The 21,595-nt window shown below is 36.2% G+C and overlaps 5 protein-coding genes and 2 long non-coding RNA genes across 7 annotated transcripts; 3 read left to right on the top strand and 4 right to left on the bottom strand.

Moving 5' to 3' along the window:
• Nucleotides 1-783: 783 nt before the first annotated feature.
• On the top strand, nt 784-1,343 carry LOC128260781 (uncharacterized). Its single transcript, XM_052994017.1, has 2 exons — nt 784-917; nt 998-1,343. Exons 1-2 carry the CDS (start codon nt 870-872, stop codon nt 1,130-1,132), a joined length of 183 nt encoding a protein of 60 aa, XP_052849977.1. The 5' UTR covers nt 784-869; the 3' UTR covers nt 1,133-1,343.
• A 793-nt stretch (nt 1,344-2,136) lies between these two features.
• Nucleotides 2,137-2,613, top strand: LOC128260788 (probable serine/threonine-protein kinase DDB_G0278521). Its single transcript, XM_052994025.1, has one exon. The coding sequence runs from the start codon at nt 2,150-2,152 to the stop codon at nt 2,369-2,371; it is 222 nt and encodes a 73-aa protein (XP_052849985.1). The 5' UTR covers nt 2,137-2,149; the 3' UTR covers nt 2,372-2,613.
• Nucleotides 2,614-5,559: 2,946 nt separating this feature from the next.
• Nucleotides 5,560-10,355, bottom strand: LOC128260796 (sodium-coupled monocarboxylate transporter 1). Its single transcript, XM_052994035.1, has 5 exons — nt 9,820-10,355; nt 8,367-8,526; nt 8,238-8,303; nt 6,542-7,632; nt 5,560-6,179 (listed from the first exon to the last, which is right to left on the bottom strand). The coding sequence occupies exons 1-5, from the start codon at nt 10,056-10,058 to the stop codon at nt 5,930-5,932; spliced, it is 1,806 nt and encodes a 601-aa protein (XP_052849995.1). The 5' UTR covers nt 10,059-10,355; the 3' UTR covers nt 5,560-5,929.
• Nucleotides 10,356-11,541: 1,186 nt separating this feature from the next.
• On the bottom strand, nt 11,542-11,880 carry LOC128260789 (uncharacterized). Its single transcript, XM_052994026.1, has 2 exons — nt 11,707-11,880; nt 11,542-11,652 (listed from the first exon to the last, which is right to left on the bottom strand). Exons 1-2 carry the CDS (start codon nt 11,870-11,872, stop codon nt 11,594-11,596), a joined length of 225 nt encoding a protein of 74 aa, XP_052849986.1. The 5' UTR covers nt 11,873-11,880; the 3' UTR covers nt 11,542-11,593.
• Nucleotides 11,881-16,252: 4,372 nt separating this feature from the next.
• LOC128260780 (uncharacterized) lies at nt 16,253-16,751 on the bottom strand. Its single transcript, XR_008268178.1, has 2 exons — nt 16,611-16,751; nt 16,253-16,553 (listed from the first exon to the last, which is right to left on the bottom strand). It is a non-coding gene; the product is annotated as an uncharacterized LOC128260780 (long non-coding RNA).
• Nucleotides 16,752-18,222: 1,471 nt separating this feature from the next.
• Nucleotides 18,223-18,809, bottom strand: LOC128260779 (uncharacterized). The gene is made up of 3 exons (XR_008268177.1): nt 18,697-18,809; nt 18,547-18,639; nt 18,223-18,487 (listed from the first exon to the last, which is right to left on the bottom strand). It is a non-coding gene; the product is annotated as an uncharacterized LOC128260779 (long non-coding RNA).
• Nucleotides 18,810-19,754: 945 nt separating this feature from the next.
• Nucleotides 19,755-20,778, top strand: LOC128260773 (uncharacterized). The gene is made up of 2 exons (XM_052994011.1): nt 19,755-19,924; nt 20,397-20,778. Exons 1-2 carry the CDS (start codon nt 19,865-19,867, stop codon nt 20,607-20,609), a joined length of 273 nt encoding a protein of 90 aa, XP_052849971.1. The 5' UTR covers nt 19,755-19,864; the 3' UTR covers nt 20,610-20,778.
• Nucleotides 20,779-21,595: the final 817 nt, after the last annotated feature.

Below are 21,595 nucleotides of genomic sequence, written 5' to 3'. Positions count from 1 at the left end.
AAATGAATAGTTAATACATGAAGTTTCTAATCCTATAATGAAGTTAATAATTTTTTTCTCTGTGTTGCAAATATGTCAAAGTTCAGTCGCACGATTCGATGGGGGATTTTGCGTGTGGTAAAAAGGAACTGGTCATAAAACTTTCCCGACACGTTTATGCCTATCAGGATTGTGAGATCTGGAATCTCAATGCCAGTGCCAGTGACAGTGCCAATGCCAATCCAAATACAAATCCACATCCTGTGGCAGTTCATCAAATGCCTGGCGACAAGTCACGAGTGCTGCAATCTGGAGTGGCTTATGGCATTAGTTATTGGTCGGGGGTGGTTGGAATATCTTGGAATATCTGATATCCGCTCTTAAGGGGACATCAATTCGTTGAGATACATTTCATTAGTCGGGCATCACATTGTATGTATTCATTGGGACGTGTTTACTGTGTGGTTGAGTGGCTTTCTTTCAAAATTAAATCAATCAAGGAATGGGTATAGTGTATTTGTAATTGTTGTAGCTCAAGTCCTCATATAGGGATATTGTATTATCGATAAAACAGAGAAAGAAGCTATTTGTTTGCCTTCAATTTTTGCCCCATTAGTTAAAGTTATAAAAGACAAACTGCAAATACAAAGTGCAAACAAAACCCAGTTCTCTAATCGGAAAAGAGAGAGCTCCAGTGCACATGATAATTGCGGACCAGTTGAAATAATATTATTACAAAATCAACACCTCAATTAGATATTTAATGTGGCATACCAATTACGAGAGCAATTACGGCGTAGACTCTATAATACATTTGTTTAGAATCATTTGTTTAGCGAGGGCCATAAAAGCAAGGTTTTCGGGGTCAATGTCAACCATTCGACATCAAGATGCGTTTCTGTCTGCTGTTCTTTTTGGCCCTGAGCTGCTGTCTGCTGGTGAGTTAATGCTAGGCAACTTTAAATGAGTTTCAAATATTTTATATTATTTAAAATCTATTTCTATTCCTTTTATTTAGCAATTCTCTGCGGCTGGATTGAATTTGGCGCGTGGATTTGAGTCTGTGGGTTACTTTCGCAACATGACAGGGTCATTACCACCACGTGGTGCTCCTCCACCACCTCCCAGCACCACAGACAGATCTTCTGGATAAAAGGATCGGAAACTGTACCCAAATCCTGGCTAAAACCCTTTGACGAACCTTCTTAATGAACCCTTATGTAAACTTTAGTTCTATGTAGTCCTCCAGCTTCAAATAAAAACAAGCTATCCAGCAATAAACAATTTTAATTCACTGAAAATAATGTGGAACAGAACTACAAATTATTACACATGAATGAATTTAAGTATACCTTAGAGTAAATTATTAAATTAAATTAGTATGCACTTTTTATTAAGTTTGTATACAAAATAGTTTAAAAAACGTTTACACATGTTTTTAATGATTTAATAACCAAATTAAAAGGGACAAAAAATTAAAAATAATAATAAATGTCCGTTGCAATTGATTTGATACATTTTATTGAAGTTTTAAAAGGGAGAGTAAAATCATTTTACTAAAATGAAATACACAAAAAGTAACTTTTAACTTGCAAACATTTATTTGAAGTTTTTCCTTGAGGTTTTCATTTTCAAAAATGTATCTACTTGTTTTTATGACTTATGTTATATTTATTAATTGATTTTTTGATAAGCTATAATTATTTCTTACCAACAATATCTTTACCTAAAAACGTGACAGGTGAAAATGACTATAATTACACCGAAAATAGCTCAATTAAATATTTATTAACTCAATATTTTAATATTCCATCTTTCCACCATTTAAATGATTCATTATTCCTTAAATGTGGTTTTTATGAATGAATTTCGGAGTTCTAAGCCAGTTTAACCGGACTTCCCGCAGCGATGTAAATCGGTATTAATTCGACAAATATTCAGCGAGAATAAATGAAATTAAGCCTATCTGATGTTGGGGAATACATAGAATAGAATATGCACATATATCGTATCGACCAGATCACATAATTCATGGACAGAGGTGAAGCTGCAATTTGTCGTCATTGTTGCCAATTGAATGGGGCTGCAAGAAGAGCGAACTATAAAAATGAATGGCCCCCCCATGAAATTCGATCAGTTGTTCGGGGGAGTTCTGTAGTCGAGGATCAATATGAGGCAGTCAACGATGTGCATACTCGCAGTGCTGATCGCCATGGAGTGCTTAACCCTTGGCGGCACGGCGCCCATCGGTGAGCATCCGGATCATGCCGGTTGCGTACGGATAACGATCATCAAGCGACCTTTGAGCACCACCACAAGAACGACAACAACCACAACAACCACAACCACTACGACCACAACAACCAGACCCACGACAATGGCCACGGGCTAAAAAAGAAGCAGATGGCAGAAAAAATAATACTTATTCAGTGATTAACTGCTGTGGCCAGCGGTGACTCAGATTTCTTAGATGTTTAAAAACTAGTGATGACGATAACCCCCGGTTAAATTCTGTGGCTAGCGGTAATCAAGAGAAATTCCCAAGTTGACTGCCTTTATTTTTTGATATTTACAAAATTATGAACAGGAAACATAAGAAATAAAAGCTTCAGTTCCATTAAATGGTAAATTTAAAATCCGTGCAAATACTTAACCACCGGCTTGAAATGCAGTTCTTATAATAAATAGCTTCAAATGCATTTCCTTTGAATAAAATACCATTTTTTTTTTAAATTCCACCTATAGCGTATAGTAATTTTCTTTTACCTTTTGCAATCACAGTAAACCATTTTCCCCTGTTTTCCAAAAGAAGAGGGCGTACGAAATCATTGCATACTTTGAGGTAGACACTCTAAATGCAATTTCAGCCACGCCCACTCCCCAAGGTGATGTAAAATGGGCTAAAAAGGCAGTGAAAAGGCCACCACACAATGCACAAACGAAGCTGCCGAATATAATTAAATATTTTATCGCATAAAAGTGCCAAAAATGAAACGACAACAAGAAAATGAGCAGCCGGCATGCGTTTTTCCTTCTGGCTCTTCTGACCATTGTGCTTTGTATGCACGGAAAAAGAAAAGGGTTTTTGAATTTAACTATATGAAAAAAATTTCTAAGAACATACTATAAATAAGGAATCTGGCATTAAAAATGCTTTTATGCTTTTATGAATGCATGAGCTTCAAGTCTGAAAAGGTGCCCAAAAATATAGATATTAATATTTGTATGTTTTTATTGGGCCTTAAATGTTATATTAGAGTAGAAAATTCCCTAAATTCTTTTCAGTGCTCTTGCTTATATATATTTGAGTGGTGCACAGGTAACCCCTTCACTTAACCCCTTTTGGTGCTCTTCTAATTCTGTAAGCTGACATTGTTTTGGCAGAAGAAAGATGGGTGTTGTGGGGGGATTTGGTGGAACACATGTTCCCCGCAAACAATAAACCCGCAGCTCAGCTGCTCCCTCTTTCGACCACTGCATTTCTTGGGTCTCTTTTAGATGAAATCTTTTGGTCAACAACAACATCAGTGGGCCATTGTTTTCGCCTTCCATGTTGTAGTGGCTGCTTTTTTCGACAATTTCCATATGAATTTTAATTATAATTTTTCTATGCTCATTTTCATGAAAACAATCAAAAATGACTTTTGTGCCTGCCTCTCCAAAACAAAAAGGAGGTAAGTTGGGGGGCTAAGGGCTCGAGTTTGGCCCGTTGCAAATTGTCACTGGCATTTATTTGGCCGCCAGGCATTTGAAAATAGTGAAAATGGGGAAAAGGAACTACAAACGCGAAGGCTTTGTTTTGTGAAAATATTAAAAGTAAAACACTCATTTGAATACACTCTCACAAATGTAATCTTCTTAAAGCTGCTGAATAATAGTTTCTAGTTCCATAATAAAAGTGTTTAAAATCAATGATAAAATTCAGCATTAGAAACATTTTACAATATATTTGTTGGGGAATTCTAAAAAATTTAATTATTTTCCAAATAAATTTTTAATATAATTAAGATTTGAAAGAAATAATTATATTTGCCAACTTAAGTTTAATAAAGTTTAGTAGTAAGTAAGCGTTTAACAATAAAAGTATAGCAATAACATTAAAAATGAAAATTAACCAATTAATTAAAAAAACAAAAGAATTTAAAAATATGTTTTTTATCAATGAAAATTTACTCTTGACTTTTTACCAAAACATCTTCAAATAATTTGTTTCTGCATTTGATTCATTTCAATTAATAGCCAAATATTCCATATATCCTAATAGAATAAATCTTAAAAATAGGGCAATAAGTGGCAGAAGGGGATGGAGAGTGAGCAAATTATATTTGAGGATAAAAAGTAACACAAAAGCAACACGGCGACATAAACAAGTTAACAGAGCGAGGAGTTGTTGGCTTTTGTAGTTGGCAGTTTGGCACGTTAGCGCTGCCAGCTTCCGTTTCCTGCCGTGGCCAAAAAACAATCCACCCATATGACAACTGTCGCTGTGCCCCCGCCTTAGCCCCCGACTCTCGACCCCCCGACCCCTGACCCTTAACCCCTATTGCTTAACCCCTGTCACTGGCCATGCATACAGCATAGTCATAGTTTTTGAATATGCCGCGAGGTGGCGCACCTGTTCCATCTCCGCTTTTGTACAGATTTTCAAAAACGGAATAAAAAAAAAAACGAACACGGAGAAAAACTGAAAACCCACAGAGTCCGGAAACTGTCATTATGCATTCTGATGACATTTTCGCCGCTGTCTCTCTTTTGTGTAAAATTATTTTTGCAGTCGGCTAATTAAGAGACACTCAAATCCATGGGATGAGTGGGTAACAAGTTTTTACCTGAATACCAAAGCATATGTCGTCTTTATCATCGATAAAAGTTTGCTGCTCAACTGGATTATACACATATATGAAGGAGTTGCACAGACTGAGGCTAAAAAGTAATTTCGCAAACATTTGTCAGCTCATTAACAATTCAATTTGCTGCATAAACGACCTAAACATACAAATAAAATGGGGGTTTTTGGTGACCCCAAACAAAATAGTTGGGCACTCGGATGCAGACTGACCACACATGAAAAGCAGTAAATATTCAATTAACGGCACAGGGCAAAACTAATGTGAAAACTGAACCCTTTGGGCTCGCCCCAGCCACGCCCAACGCCCCCCGCCCACTTGACCTTGGCCAGACACAGAGTTCACTGCCCAACCCCTTGTGCCTGGCACTTGAAAGCGGAACCCCCACTCCAGAAATGGGGCCACTCTAGTTCTGATCCCCCTACTTATTTTTATACCTTTTCTGGGGGCTTGGTAATCAAAGGGAAAGTCTTATAAAATATTTAAACTCAATATAATGCTACTTTGAGGCTCTTAAGCTAAGTTTTAGCAGTTAACTATAATTGAAGATTTTAGTTCCTTAAATTGTAATTTATACGGAATGGTTGCAAGTGATTCAAATGCTTTAAAAATATTTCATAATATTTCCGTGCTTATTTCAAATTAAAAACTTTAGATTATAATATTTACCTCATTGATTTCCATATATAATTTCCACTTTCGCTTAATCAAAAAGAGCATAGAAAACGTCGGATTTATAATGCATATTTTGCATCGGTTGTTGTTTTTTGTTGTGATTTTCCTTCTATTTGGGCAGCCAGCACTTTGATTTGTCGGGTCGGGTCGGGTCATGTTCTCATCAAACACCCACCCATCCTAGTTACCCCTTTTCAAATCCTGGGCCATAACTGCGGGCATTTTTCTAATTACAGAGAAAGCTGCGCAGGAAACTGCTTTGAACCCATTTTGGTACAGGACACACGAGGAGAGCCCAAATAATTATGAATTGTGTTTTATTTTAAATATTTGCTAAGCTACCAAAAAGGAACATTGCCAGGATGATGCCGGTCAGCATTCTCCATCTCCATCCCCTTAGCCACCGGACCAGGATAATCATCCCCGTTTCACGTTTTCGTCTCCTGTTTGTTCCCGGCCTTTTGGCCAGGATCTGGAATCTCTGATCGTCGGTGGCGACGTCGCTCCAGCCAACGCCTCACAAATGGAGTGAGCAGGCGGGTGTCCACTCCGTCCAGATCCGATTCCCGGAGCAGGAGACTCGTGACCAGGGCCACGATAATGGTGGTCAGCGCTCCGAAGAGCGTGAAATAGAGATACGAGATGCGGTACAGCTGGAACGGAGCATTTGGGCTGGAACTGATCAAAAACTTATAGACTTTAGAATTGATTTGGTTTCAAAATGTTGGTTGAAAAAGAGTGATATTAAGAAAAGTTCGCGAATTCGTCAGCATTTTTCTGTGTTACCTAAGTGTATAGATAGTGTAATAAGAAAGATATTGAGATAAGGAAATATAAAGCTTTAAGGGATAATTAATATAAATAATATCAAAAAACTACGCGAATTCTGTAGTTCTACTTTCTAGCTCAAAATAAAAAAAAAAATTTTAAAGGTCCGATTCGATACACAAAGTTAGATAAAATACATAAAATTCGGATTTAACTGATTAATTTTGTAGATTTTTTGTTTGCATATTTAGTAAAAACAAGCTTTTTCTCACCTGATGTCATCATCGAACGCCAGACTGGCGAACTCCCGCGGCTCACCGGCGAACGTGTAATTGCAGCCCATTGTGGAGTATGGCTTCCTCCTGTAGACCAGATCCCCGGTGACCAGATCCCGCTGGGCACTCACGCACATCCAGGCCATAACCACCAGTGAAGTGAATCCGCCGAGCAGTGCTCCCTTGGAATTAACCCATGGCAGCATAACGCCGGCGGTGAAAATTCCCAGAAGCGGTCCATTGGCCACCGACGAAAGGGTGATGGTCAGTTGCAGCACTGCCCCCAGTTTCTCGACGGCAAAGACGAGGGCTACGAAAATAATGCCAAATACCACGACCACACTGCGCATCACAAAAGCGGTTTGGGCCTCGCTCAGTGGAGCCTTGCGAAAGGTCTTCACAAAATCCTCCAGAACCACAGCCGAAAGTGAGTTCAATCCCGTCGATAGCGATGACAGGGCGGCACTGAAGACGCCGGCCACAAAAACTCCAGGTAATCCCGGATATGCGCCCAATGTATCCATCACTAACAGCGGCAAAAGCTGATCGTTTCTCTGGGCCAATTTGGTTTCCAGGGGATCACACTGCGCATAGGTGGCATAAATCAGAAGCCCCGTATAGCCACATATCATGAGGAAGGCCAAAACGCCGGCTATGAAGGTCCAGATGGCAATCCGGGCATCTCGCAGCGTTGGCAACGATAAATATCTCTGGATCATGTTCTGACTGATCGCATTCGACTTGAGCCAATGGGCCACACCGCCCAAAACCAGGGAGTAGAACGTATATCTCTCAGTCAGGTCCGCACTGAAGTTGGGCCTCTCCAATCGCGCCGTTTCCTGGGCCCTCTGCCACACAACTGCGGGTCCTCCGATGTCCACGGTTCCCTTGATCAGAACCAGCGCCATCGCTCCGAACATGATGATGGTCTGGATGACATCCGTCCAAACCACCGCCTTCAGACCTCCAATGCAGGTGTAGAATATGCAAACCACACAAACGATGGGCGTCACTATGTGGATATTCACTCCGGTGGCCTGATTGAAGGCTATAGCCGGCACATAGATCACTATCGGCAGCCAAAGGAGCTGGGAAGGAACAAAAATATATATGGATGCGTTGCATTATAACTCAGTTTCTAAAAGAAAATTAAATAACTTAGAAAGTGCTTACAGAAAGTTTAATAAAGTCCCTAAGGCTCTGAAATCTCTTTATCAAATTTTCTAAAGTTAAAATTTAAATTTAAATTAAATTTTAATGTAATAAAAAATATTTAAGTCAAATACCAACTATTTCAAATTAGTTGAAATATTTAAATATTAAATCATACAATTAAATATGCATTGTATATAATACTATGATTTAAAATTTAATTTAATTCTAACATATACAATTTTGAATTCAATAGTCAGATATTTATATTTACTATTCAATGAAATGAACCCCTCAAACATTTGTGTTCAAAATAAATGAACAACAAATTTTCCCATTGGCATACAATCAGATGTTTCTTAACAACTCATTTATACAAACAATTTATGGGGCTGTTTATCCTATCACTATGTTGTTAGACGATAACTTCTAAAATATTTATAATATGTCTTTAAACGTATAAATATTTCAAAACTTGAATACAACAGCCTTGGGATTATCTTAGGTATAGTCTCCATTATTGACATAGAGGTAAACTCACCGATGCCACAATGAACATAACCGAGCCAAAGAGCCTTAAACTTCGATTATAACGCTGTTCCAAGTACTGTAAATAAAATGTAAAATTGTTATAATCAAGACAAGTTAAACAGCTTAATGAAAAGCCCACCTTATAGGTGGATATCAAATTGAGTTCGTGAAACACCGGCAAGAAGAAGTAGTACATGCAAAATCCCATCAGAACCAGCGATCCCATAATGTACATGTACTGAGCACCATATAGATAAACCTCCGTGGGAGTGCCCAAAAGCGTGATTCCAGATATGAAGCTGGAAGAAAAAATGTATCATTTGGTGAAATATATGACACAAATTAAAGTACGAAAATAAAGGAGAATCCTGCTTCGATATATAAAATTTGCCCTTACAAAATTTATAAAAATAAAGATTGCTTTCAAACCAAATGCTTGCATGTTACACACCAAGTTGTGCCGCATTGAATGCAATTTCTTTCTGTGTACAACTACCTTGACCTTCGCAAAAAGCCTCAAACATCTAGCATCTGTGGGAGATCAAAGTGCGTTTTATACAATTCAATTAGCACCAATGTCGTCGCAATTCCCTGGCGGGCAAGTCAAGTTTCGCCACATATTCTTAGTCGTAGGGGATTTGGGATCGGGAATGCGGAAAGTGGACAGTGGAAAGTGGAATTGTAGTCGCCAATTGAGCGTCGCCAATTTGAATGCCCTGCATATGCGGGTAGCTCGAATCGCCCGCGAACGTGGAAGCCAATTATTAATTATGAAACAATTTGATTTGGTGCGTTGATAGGAGCAAGCTGTAAATTGTACAAACTATGCTAAAAATACGCGACCGACAATAACGAGTCGAAACTGGAGCAAACTGCGACCTACACTCTGTCGGCGTTTTAATGGCTGGTTGAGATCTACAGATGAGCTCTCCAGTTCGAGGAAAAACATATTTTTTCATTCCGGGGAACTTGATTTAATTCTTTCTTAATTCTTATCTCTGGCCCATAAAGTACTTAAGAAAGAGAAGCAAGGGGTTTCCCATTTGGATTATATAATATATTAAACAAGTGCTTTAATTTAAATGGATATTCTTTCTTATTAAGTTGGCTGATATCCCCATTAAGTTTGTTATGAATTTTTTTTTAAGGCTTATAATTTTAAAAATGTATAATATAAGTATTGATAACAAATATCATAAAAATCAAATAACGCATACTGAGCACAACAAAATCATAGGTGTTCAGGCCCTATGATTATTTTTACAAAGACTTTTATTCACATTTTTAATTTTATTTACATATTATAATTACTTATGTTTTATAAACGGACAAACGGGCTTTTAATGAAATGGGGCTCTACAAAGGGTAAATAAAATATTCGAACTTATTGCAATTGAATCTATAGGGGCTTTAAAAAAATTGGAAAAAATATAAGTGGTTTCAAAATCGTTTTGCTTAAAAGTTTACTATAACATTGCAAATATGGTTTGCAACATATAAAAATGGATTTTGGGTAGATCTCTATTTTAGGCAAAACTTCGATTGTCAAACTTCTAAAAATTCTTTGGGTTCTATTTTTGGCTCAAACTCACCTGGATATCAGTGACATGGTGATGGGGAAGATCTTCATCTGCCTGCCGCCCACCAAATAGGAGGCAGCACTACTGGCCGCCTCCTCGGAGCCTTCCTTTTTTTGTTTCCTGGACTCCCTTCGCAACTGCAGGCAGAAATATATCCCGATCACGGCGCATATGGCCAACATCAGGCAGAAGACCAGATAGTCCTGCCAGCCGAAGCTCTGCAGACTGGCCCTCAGCTCCTCCACGTGCATTTTCCCGGCACTTTTCCGGCACTCGGCTGGCCTACACACAGACAAAAAAAAAAAAAAGGAAAGCAAAGAAAAGCGCACCGATCGCACCGCTCGGAGGCACGCATCAGAGGTGACTGGTGGGTTTTGGCTCGGATTTCAGCTTTCAGATTCCAGATCTCGGTGAGATGGAAGTGCAATTGTGCTGTTGCCACACACACCGCCAAACACCACCGACTATTATTGTTTTATATTTTTATTAATGATATTATGACACACCACACTCAAACACACACACACTTTTCGCTTGGCGATTGCGGCGGCGACTAACTTTTGCCTGGATGTGGAGCAACAGCTGACTGGCCGGCGGACCAGCTGATTTGAAACCCCTGCACCACTGCACCGCTGCACCACCCTTAAAGGCTGTCGAAACCCCTAAAAAGCACCACCCAATCGGCTAATTGAGTGGGTGGCTGTGTAGCAAATTGAGTCGCCAGCAGGGCACTTAAGCCAACGCGTTGTCTTTGCATTGGAGAATCCACAGATCGAGCGATTTCGAGAGCAAATTGGGTACACCAAAAAAAATATATACACAATGTTTAAATTAATTTAAACAAGAAAGGAAGCAAACTTCGGCAAGCCGATGTTTATATACCCTTGCAGCTATTGCAAAAACGAAATATTCTTGAAAACATTAAAATTATGATTTACTTGAGTATATGTTTAAAAACATTGAGGCTATGCTGTTTTGCAGCTTAATTTTTGGTTGCTGCTTCGAACTTGTCAAAAATTCGAATTACATTTTTATTATATTTGCCTTTTTGTAATAGCTGGACCATTTCATTATTGTTGTTCTATGTTTGTTTAAGACCTGCATGCGCTGTTTCCTAAGTGTGCTTTACGTTTTTTAAAGATTGTCGTTTTAACTAGATTCTAAAAACAGCGAATATTTCTTTCCTTAAATTATTTGTTAGTTAATTTTATTTGCTTATAATTTTCTTGTTATTTTTTTATTGTTACCTTTGGTTATTTTTGGCTTTCCTTTACTACAGTCATGAAAAAACTATCCAAATGTTTTTCTGTGTAGGAGGAATGGGGTGCGACTGTGTAAATTAACTTGATTAGATTTAGCCGGCAATTTGTGACCGTCCCTCTTGCGCTGCACTCCAGTTTTCCCTAAAAACGATCAGCACTTGAATTGCGGACTCGGATTTGCTTTTGTGTAGGCTGCGGGTGTCAAACGAAGCAAAGACGATAAGATTTAAAAGAAGAAGGTGAATCTCAAGAGGTCATTCTTGGGCACTGATCATAAAAAAACGAATTTAACTAGCCTCTATTATAGAGCGCAAATTGTTGTGCTTAAAAAAACTATGAACTGAGATCCACTCACCTCCTTCTTCTTTATTTTGTACCTAAAAATATATTGAAAGCAATTGACTTTTAAACATGTACTTGATATTTTATTTCCAAAAAAAAAAAAAATGATGTTTACAAAATAATAAACTGCAGAGCTGCTAAACGCGATTTAGTAGACCGAGCTAACTAGAAACGTCCGAAACTTAAGCCTGAAGATCTTCCGGCCAAACACTGTTGGCATTTCCACCGCCGGATCTAAAGTCTGAAAATAAAAAAGACATAAGACGAATACAAATTAAGTTATGTAAAAACCTACCAGGACTAGATCCACTCAGGGCCAAGACGGAACTGGTTAGCTCCTTGATAACTCGCTCCATTTCCCCAAATTTTGCCAAATCATCCGGCGAGGGAGCAGCCCAACAATTCTGACCCATAAATAGGACCAAAGTGAGAGCCAGAAAAACAAAAACTGTGTATTCCATTGCGTAGATTGTCAACCAACTGTGCTACGGTTTTTGGTTGGCCTACCTGTTTTATAGACCCGCTCTTATCAAGATTCATTCATGGTCGATTACTGGATTTTAGTGCTTTGCTTTGATCTGCTTCAATGCTTGTGAAATGACCCAAAACTTGAAGATATGGAACCGATTTTAATCTCGGTTTAATTCGTAGAACCACATTGTTGTCTGATTCTACAAAGCTTGCAAATATTCTATGGGGTCACCAAATCACATATGACTTAGCCAAATATAAATTAAATTGTTTTAAATGTTTTTTTTTTATAATTTTTGGAGGTTTGTCAGGAATAAACACATTTTTTAAGTATTTTTGCTGTAACTTGGCCGAGAGGCACAGCAATATGACTGACTGTTTTGTGCAGCTGAGGACCCACACTATCCATCGACGTTCGATTTTGAATACTAATTTTTATGACCAATTATCGCAATTTTTATAAGGGTTAAATCAGTACTTTTTCCAGAATTGGCAAATCTAAAACATTTTAGTCCATGCCATTCAAGAATTTTAAACAAATTCATGTATTTGGGTTGTTTTTTGTTTAAACTTATCCAAAATAAGACGCTCAGCAGAAAGTCTGGCTTTTAACTATTTTTATGGAGATTTGGAGCCAGGAATGGACGAAAAATGTCCAAAAATAATTTAATCATTGAAAGTGGCCAATTTTAAAGGTTTTCCACAACTGAATCGGGGTTTTCCTTTTATTAAAAGGAGGGAGATTTTATATATTTTTGGCTTCATTTCTCCAGCTAAAAATTTTGATGCAAAATGCAGATGCCTGGGAGCTTCAGGTTTCAGCTTCAGCTGTGGCAAAAAGCGTCTGCACTTCAGCGGCAATCGAAGCATAAAATGAGCAGCAAGTGCCACTACACATCTGTAGACACTCACACACAGAAATGCTCTGGCACCCACACACACACACTCCAGCACACACATACAGATCAGAATCAAAAATTGTGTGCGTTTTGCACCTTGAAAATGCGTTGCAGTGGGTACCCAGTGAATTTTTTATTAACGCCACTCGCCAAATGAATACTGCAAATACTAGGAATGCGCTACTTTTCTTACGTGGGTATTATTTAAATCATATTAAAATATGTTTACAAAAAAAATTTATAAATTGGTTACCTAGAAACTCCTAAGAAGTTAAATATTAGCAGGTCGGCTTAACAAAAGTGAGTGAGCTTAACGTTAATTTAAATATCATACAATGGGTATTTAGCTGTAAAATTTAAAAGATGGAATTTTTAATTCATATTATTTTTATTCATATTATTCATATTATTAGAATTGTGTCATTGCAATAAATAGGAAAATATATTTTATAGGACGTTGTATACCTAAGTAGGCAAAACATGAATTTATTATTTTAATGGATTGATTTATTATTATTTATTATCTTAGCACTAACACTAAGTTTTGTAAAGCGCAATTTAAGATCGTCTATTGCTTTGCGAATTCTATGCGTGGGTGCTTGTGAGCATATCTTTTTTTTGATTTCGCTGACTGATTTTTCTCCCATTTATATATATACATATATATGTACACATATATAATTTTTCGCGCTGCAGCGTCAACGGCAAATTAATTAATTCCAGTGGAGCAATTTTTCAAGAAAAAGCCCTTTTTCCGCTCACATATGTGTGTGCTAATATATATATATATACATATATCCGTCCCCCACTTTTGATGGGCCACTCAAAACCGTTTCGCAGGTGTTGTAATATTATTTGGAATTATGTTGGAATTTCTTGTTTTCTTTGCCCCGTGTGCGAGTGTTTTTCCTCTTTTATTTCGTACCTGATGCTCGGGAAATGCCATGAAAATTATTTGCTTTTTAATTTTGTTATAAGTTGCATATGTGTCTCCGCAGGTGTGTGTGTGTGTGTGTGGTTCGTTGTTTATAGCTAACTTTACAGTTGAGAAAGCATTTGTTAAGTGGTTTTAATTAGTTGCCCCGACTTTCCCACACTCCATTTTTTCCTAAGCCTCTTTTGGATGTGCTTGCGATTATTCAACCTGCTGCCATACACTAAATAGAAACAAATAATAAATAGAGCTTTATTTCATTTTTGTAATGGTTAATTGCACACTTTTAGGCAGAGGACATTATAAATTAATAAATAATAAATTAAATGTAAAATAAGAAGCGTAAAAAATATATATATATTTAGCTTTGCGCCTATTTCTGTCCTTTATTAATAATATATGATGATTTTTAATTATTTATCTGTATGTGCTGATCATCCTTATTTCTGTATAATAATTTTAATCAAAAAAATGTTTAGCTAGAAAAAATAATATATTTACTTAATAAATTAAGATTGAAATCATTTAAAAATGTGGACATGGAAAAAAATGTCTCTTCTGGAATCGAATTCTTATGTACATAGACCAATTTTATAGCAGTGAACCAACCCAGTACATTTCCGCTGATACTACCTAAGGCTGCAGCAATTATATCTGGAAACACTCCCTGCCGCAGTGACACTCTACGTATGCAAATGTCCACTCGCACCCCGTCCCCCCAAAGAACCCCCAGCCCCCGCCTCACACTCACACAATCCCACCCCCCTTTTTAGCGAGCCACTGTCATTCACACTTCGGTCATCATCAGTGGGAAAGGCATGTAATGGGTCCTCCCGTTTACAATATTTATCAAGTGCGCGAAACACACCCAAAAACTGGGATGGCGATTAGCCGGTAGAACTGTGGAACTGAAAGTGGAAAGTGGAAGTGGAAGTGGAAGTGGAAGCAGGACTCATATATTATGGGCTTTGGCATCGTCATCGGGCCTATGCGTGGCCCCTAATTACATCGCATTGTCATAACAAAATTGAGCGCATTTGACACGCAATTGCCCCACAGTTGGACGGTGCACTGAGAGAAAAATATAAGGCAGTCCACCAAAATTGTCATTATAGATTTCTTTGGTTTTTAAATTGAAGCTTCGCTATTCCTAATATCGATTCAAATTTTTTTTTTATATATAAAAATTAATAATGATTGTTTTTTAAGATTATTTAATATTTCTTTTTGAAACAAATTAAAATTTTTTAAAAACAAGCACCACCATTTTAAATATTATAAGGTTTTACTTAATAAGAATGAATTTTGAGAAATAATAAAATAAGACTTTTGCTTATGTTAAAAAGTGTTTTTGATATTTCTGTGAACTTTTTATTTACGTTCAAGTTCTTGGGGATTTTTAGATTTCAGATTTTTAATTTTGGCAATTTTTATCAATATAGAAAACTGTAAATTATTTTTAGCAAGTTAAAAATTTATATTTAACATAACATAGAAATGGTTCCTATAATTTCAAATGATGTTTTCTCGCAGTTTTGGACACGATGACATGTGAGAAATGCCACTGAGGTCGGCAGTCAGCACTCAGAAGTCAGGAGTCAGGACTCAGGGGTTAGGAGTCAGGGGTCAAAAAGTCGGAGGGACTGTTGCATCAGCCCAACTAGATAAGAATTAATTGTTCAATGGCACGCATTGCACTAAATATTTGAATATGTACACCCGTTATAGTTGGCTCTTCCCGTTAATCGGATAAAATTCATAATTATTGTTATTACTGTCATTTTTCTAATGACCCGCCTGCGCACCCAAATTGCGTGTACTTTTCTATTAAGATGAGCTATCAAACGCACTTTCTGACTGCGCTTGACTTGTTTGTTTTATTCCGTTTCGTTTCGTTTCGTTTGGTTTAGTTTTGTTTTATTTGGTTTTTGTTTAAGGTTTTTTAGTCAGGTAGGAATCCCGATTGGGTGGGCTAATGTAACCATCCCTCGGATCTTCGATGGCCACGCAACGCACGCGTAAATTATGTAATTAAAATTCCGCACCTTAATTCGGGCAATTTATTACACGAGCTTTTGACTAATTGGATAACGATCTTTAGCTATGTCCACTAAATACGGGGCTCTGTGTGTATTATAAAGGTTGGAAATGGGGGACGCTGATGTACTTATGAGTTCATAAGCGATTGCATTCGCCGATAGAGCTCGCTATTAATAGAATTTTTACCGGGAGTCGCTTTGAAGGTGTGTGGAATCCAGCCGAGTGATTAACTATATGGAAATTTTCGTAATGATGGGAGAAATAGGTAATTTGGTAGAGCTTTTCCTTTTCATTTGCTTAGTAAATCAGTAAATTAATTAGGTGGGTTAAAGAATTTTTAGAAGCAATAAGCTAATAAGAATACAAATTTTGGGAAGAGCGGGTGGGGAAAGGTAAAGAATTTTTGGCACATTTTGAGCTAAATAATCTAATTTTAAAAGTTATTAAAACAAACACACAGATACTATTCAATTGAATTTCCATAACTATAAATCAAATTTTTTGCAATGCTCGTGGGTTATTTATTTAAAAAATTGACATACCAGAATTTAAAAACAAATGGATAAATTGCACAATTTCAGAAAAAGCCACGTTTTAAAAATCCATGGTTGGAAATCAATAAGGGACTGTTTCATTACTCGGTTTTAAAGTAGCCGCAGTTGTAGGTCCACTGCCTTCACTTGATTCGGTGGATGCTGTTGATCTATTTGATCCATTATCCTGGGATGGAGGATTTTTGCAAATCGGCAAATTGGGAAACAATTTGCAGAAAGTGGGTGGCGATTGTGCGGAGAGCAACTGAAATATGTCAAAAATGAGCACAAATTTATTAAATATATCTATTAATGAACTTACTGTCATTGAAGGTGTTTGGAAACTGAAGAAGATGGACACAAAAAGTCCCAGAACGGCTAGGGAAATCTTCATTTTGGCTTGAAAGTATTCGAACTGACTTTAAAAAGCTATGAACTACGATATTTATATGAAAAAATCCTATACTCCATTCTCTGCCGATAAGAAAGTTAATGAAGTCGTGTTTTTAATACGAATCGTGAAATTCAAGCAAACTCTTACAACACAAACTTATCTATTTAATAGGTAAACCTTAAACGAAATACAATTTGTAACAAGAAAGGAAGCAAACTTCGGCCAGCCGAAGTTCATATACCCTTGCAGGTATTGCAAAAATTAATTATTCCTGAAAACATTAAAATTATGATTTACTTGCGTATATGTTTAAAAACATTGAAGGTATGATGATTTGCAGCTCAATTATTTAATATTTTATATGGCAGCTATATGATATCGTGTTCCGATTTTAATAAAATTAAAAGCTTAACTCTGAACTGACAATTAATTAATAAGTCAAGAACAATTAAAAAAAAAAATACAAAATAAAAGAGAAAATTTTAAAAAATTTTGTTTTTAAATATTTTTATTGCTCTCATGGAAGCTTTATGTTATAGTCGTCCGATTTTGATCAAATTTAAACCTTAATTCTAAAATATTTAACCATTTCTATATGCCGAAGAAAAAAAAAATGTAAAAACAGCAAAGGTTTAATTTTTTTCATTTATTTTTCCGATCGTTCCTATGGGAGCTATATGCTGCAGTGGTCTGATCCGGCTTGTTCCGACTTATATACTACCTGCAAGAGAAAGACAACTTTTGGGAAAGTTTCATACAGATAGCTTTAAATCTGAGTGACTAGCTTGCGTAGAAATGGACGGACAGTGAGACTGATCAAGAATATATAGACTTTATAGGGTCGGAAATGTCTCCTTCACTGCGTTGCAAACTTCAGACTAAAATTATAATACTCTTTGCAAGGGTATAAAATTTAAATGGATTTTAGCAAAAACGAAGTAAAGCTTACGGCAAGAAAGTATTTTAAATTTGTAAATTCAATATATATGTAGTTAAACGGGTAATAAATAAACCCAGGCTAATAATGTATAAGATAGTACATTTTTTTCAAATAAAGACAAAAATTCTTAATGCTAACTTTTAAAGCAAGATTATTTCACCAAAATTTATATATATTAATACTGGTTGTGCAAGCCAAAGAATTTGTATATTCTATCAAATATCGTAAGAAAACCTGTCTAGTTTCAATATTCTTTGATTAAGACATTTTTCACTGACAAATTAAGAAGTATTTTCTTAGTGACCAAAACTGTGATATTTTATTTACACAATACATCGCGAACCAGAATAATCATTCTATTCAAATGTACCAGGCAGCTGTGTCTTAACATTTAGAACGAGAAGTTCGATTAAAATCTTTTTATTTTTCAATGGGCTTTTAACTAATAAATCTTATTTTGATAGCCGAGAATTAAAGAAAAAGTCTCATAATGTTTTATTTTTATTTATTGATTAAAAATCTTTTATTGCTTAATTAATACGTGCATGTAATTCGACCCCCTTTTCTCCTCCTTTTCAATTATATAAGTACTAAAAACGATTTTGTAATGCTTGGGGAATATATTTAAGGGCTGGCATGCCAAAGTGCAAGAACAAAAGGATTAAGTGCAATAGAATAAATTCAATATTCTGGTTCGGTTGACTTGCTGTTGTAGATTTTGTAAGCCTCATAAAATATTAGTGGGTGGGGGAACCCAAGCAGGCAAAATGTTGCATTTATTGCAAAATTCATTTAAAAATGGAAATACACAAAATCTTACGGAATCAGAGTGGAACCAAGAATTGAAATTGCCAATTTCGTTGATCTGAAATTGCATGTGATTAGTATTAATATTTAAAAACAAATGTGAAGGTGTCATCTTACCTCATTGAAACTGATGCAAAGAGACGGATTAGCATGGGTGGTGATTGATATACAATATTCGTTGAACTTATTATACACCTCTGTGATACCACACTAGCCAGGAAATATATTATTAAAGATTATGTAATGTATATATGTTATTGAACTTACTGCCATTATCGGCAATTGCTGGCTGCAGAAGACAGTCACAAAAAGTCCAATAATTGCAATGGTAACCTTCATCTTGTCTTGGGTGTTATTGAAAACTGATTTTGTTTAACTCCAAGGAGTGGTATTTATACGAAAAATAAAACATTCCTGGTCTCCACAATGTTATAAAGATAAGCTTAGAGGTTTTAAGTCGTGACCCTAATATAAATCGTGAATCCTAGGGTGTTATCTTAATAATAAACATTTATATATTTTCTCACATTTACTCGTGGCCGAAAGAATTTAAAAAAAACTGATAGACTAGAAACGGACGGACGGACTGACGGACATTAATAGATCGACTATTCTAGCTGATTAAAATAAATATATACTTCATAGGGTCGGAAATGTCTCCTTTTCTGCTTTGCAAACATTTTACTGAAATGATCTCTAGTTCATTACAAATAAATCAGAATTGTTTATCTCTTGTAAAAAAATGTCAATAGCATTTTCGATATAAGATTTTATTTAGTAAATAATATAAAATTAAATACCATGCAGTAAAAGGTATTTTAAACTATGTATTAAAGCTTATTAATTAATTTTTTTTCTGGAAAATTACTTTATACATGAGTTTTAAGCCATGAACAATATTGAATTAATATTTAATGTGGCCAATAATTCACAGCCAAACATGACAACTGACACTTTTTGCTCATACATCACACACAAATTGCTCAGTGCTTTTTTCAACCACGTTCTGGTCAATAATTCGCACAGCCATTGATGGAAATTAAAACACAAATCAAACGACGGCAGCGGCATGAAAAAAGCAATTTCCATCGTTAAAGCGGGCAATTGAATGAGTCAACAGAGCCGACAGGTGAATCGGAAAGGTGAGAAGTGGGCGGAGGGTATGACGCCGTGGGCTAAAAATAAACCCTATACACTTATACTATATAACATATACCATATTGTATAGGCAGGGTCAACGGAGCTTTTTCGTTATGCGGCACACGTGGGGCGCCGATTATAATGCCTTTCAGCCGATTTTGCAGTGCTCAATCCGCTGGCGATTTTGCGGCTTCAGTTCGCATTCGCCGCTCAGCGTAAAATGTTGTGAGGCATTTATTAACCCCGAATTAAGTTCGCGCCATAACCTACTCTTTACATTTCGACGATTCTGGTCATGGCTTTTCTCTTTAACTTATTAACTCTTCTGGCAGTGGCCGCCATTTCCATTCAAGTGGTGAGTGGAAAATCAATGGGGAAAAGTGAATTAATTGTGAAAATAATTAATAAACAACAAACTATAACTGTACAAAAATTTTGAATATTTTGTTATTATATTACTGTTTAGCATAAATCCATTGGGTTAACTTTGTTTGTTGACCTTGTTTTATTAAACTGTTTTATTAAATAAAATATGATTCCAGCAATTGTGTTGATACCAATCAATATTTAATTCAGATGTAAAGTGTGTTCTTTGTGAAAGATAGTTTGTTCAACTATAGAACAAACTCAACATATTTTTTATTGTAATTATTTTGGTGAAAAGTATGTCACATACTAAACTGCACAAAGCTTTTAAATTCATTTTGTTTGTATTTCTAATTTTATTTTTAATAAAAACGAATAATTAAAACAATTGTGAAAAGAATATAAAGTTATAATAATTACCATTTAATAGACAGATTTTAATCCAATTTTTTTGTATGCAGACTCTTGCCCTGGAGTTTATGGATGAAGGCACTTTGGGCAACGATGGGGCTCATCATTTTGACGAGGAATCCTCCGCTGAGGTGCCTGGAATTTTAACTGGTTACACCAGGGACACTGTCGCTCATTTTAATCCTCGAAAAGTAGATGCTGGATTTCGACAACTTTGGGAACGTGTTCCTCTCCAAAAAATCGATGTGATCAAGCGGAGATAGGGAAACATACTCAAAGCAACGTTCAAACCCTCAAAGTCATGAATAAATCACCAATTATCTCAATTAAAATGTTACATATATAGAAGTTGCATACTTCAAATTAATATTATTTTTATTTGAGCATTGCTATTTTTTAAAAAAGTATTTTTAAAATTTATTTGTATCCTTTAGCTATCAGCTCATAAAAAAAATACCTTGTCTTAAAAAAAGTGAAATAAAAGATAGTAAATAATATTTTTGAAGCCCACTTTTAGGCTTTTAATTGACAACATTTATACAAGTAAATATTTAAAATACAGGAAATATGTATTAAAAGCTACAACACCGTTTAATGATTAAAGAAAAGCTTTACTATTTCTGCAGCATGGAAATGTTCCTTTGACTGTTGAACAAATTTAACAAGAAACCATAAATGTGGTAAATGAACAATTCCCCCTCCAGGTTTTTTGGGTCAAACCTTTTTGCTTTTGGCCCAGGGGCTAAACCACCCACCAATCACCCACCCAACTGTGTGGTTTCCCCTCCCTAAAAACCAAAGTAACCTTCAGCCCAAGTAGTTCTTAGAAAAGTAATAAAAAAAAAAAATGCGTGGAAAAAGCGGCCCTCCTAGGGAAAAACTTTTTTATTTGCATTTTGTTTTAAGCAATGGAAGGGACACAAAAAAAAGTGAGACCAACTCTGTTTCTGTTTCGGGTTTTTTTATCCTACTTTTTCTGTTTTTTTTGTTTTTTTGCTGGTTGTTTCTTCTTTGTTTTGTAGAAAAATGCACAAGTTTTATGGTAGCATAAAAGTTTTTGTGGGGAAAACTTTGCACTTGTCTTGCCGAAAGGGTTTTACAATGATGCGCTATATGCGACACGCCCCCTCGAACTGTCCAAGTGGGCGTGTCGAGCACTTAATATTTCTGGCATATCATTAGGCGAACAATATCCCCGAAAACTGATTCGGGAAGTGGGCATTTTGGGGTGCCTTTGCCTTTGCGCTAA

Source organism: Drosophila gunungcola (assembly GCF_025200985.1).
Source record: "Drosophila gunungcola strain Sukarami chromosome X unlocalized genomic scaffold, Dgunungcola_SK_2 000039F, whole genome shotgun sequence".
NCBI lineage: Eukaryota > Metazoa > Arthropoda > Insecta > Diptera > Drosophilidae > Drosophila > Drosophila gunungcola.
This window is presented reverse-complemented; position numbering and strand designations above follow the sequence as displayed.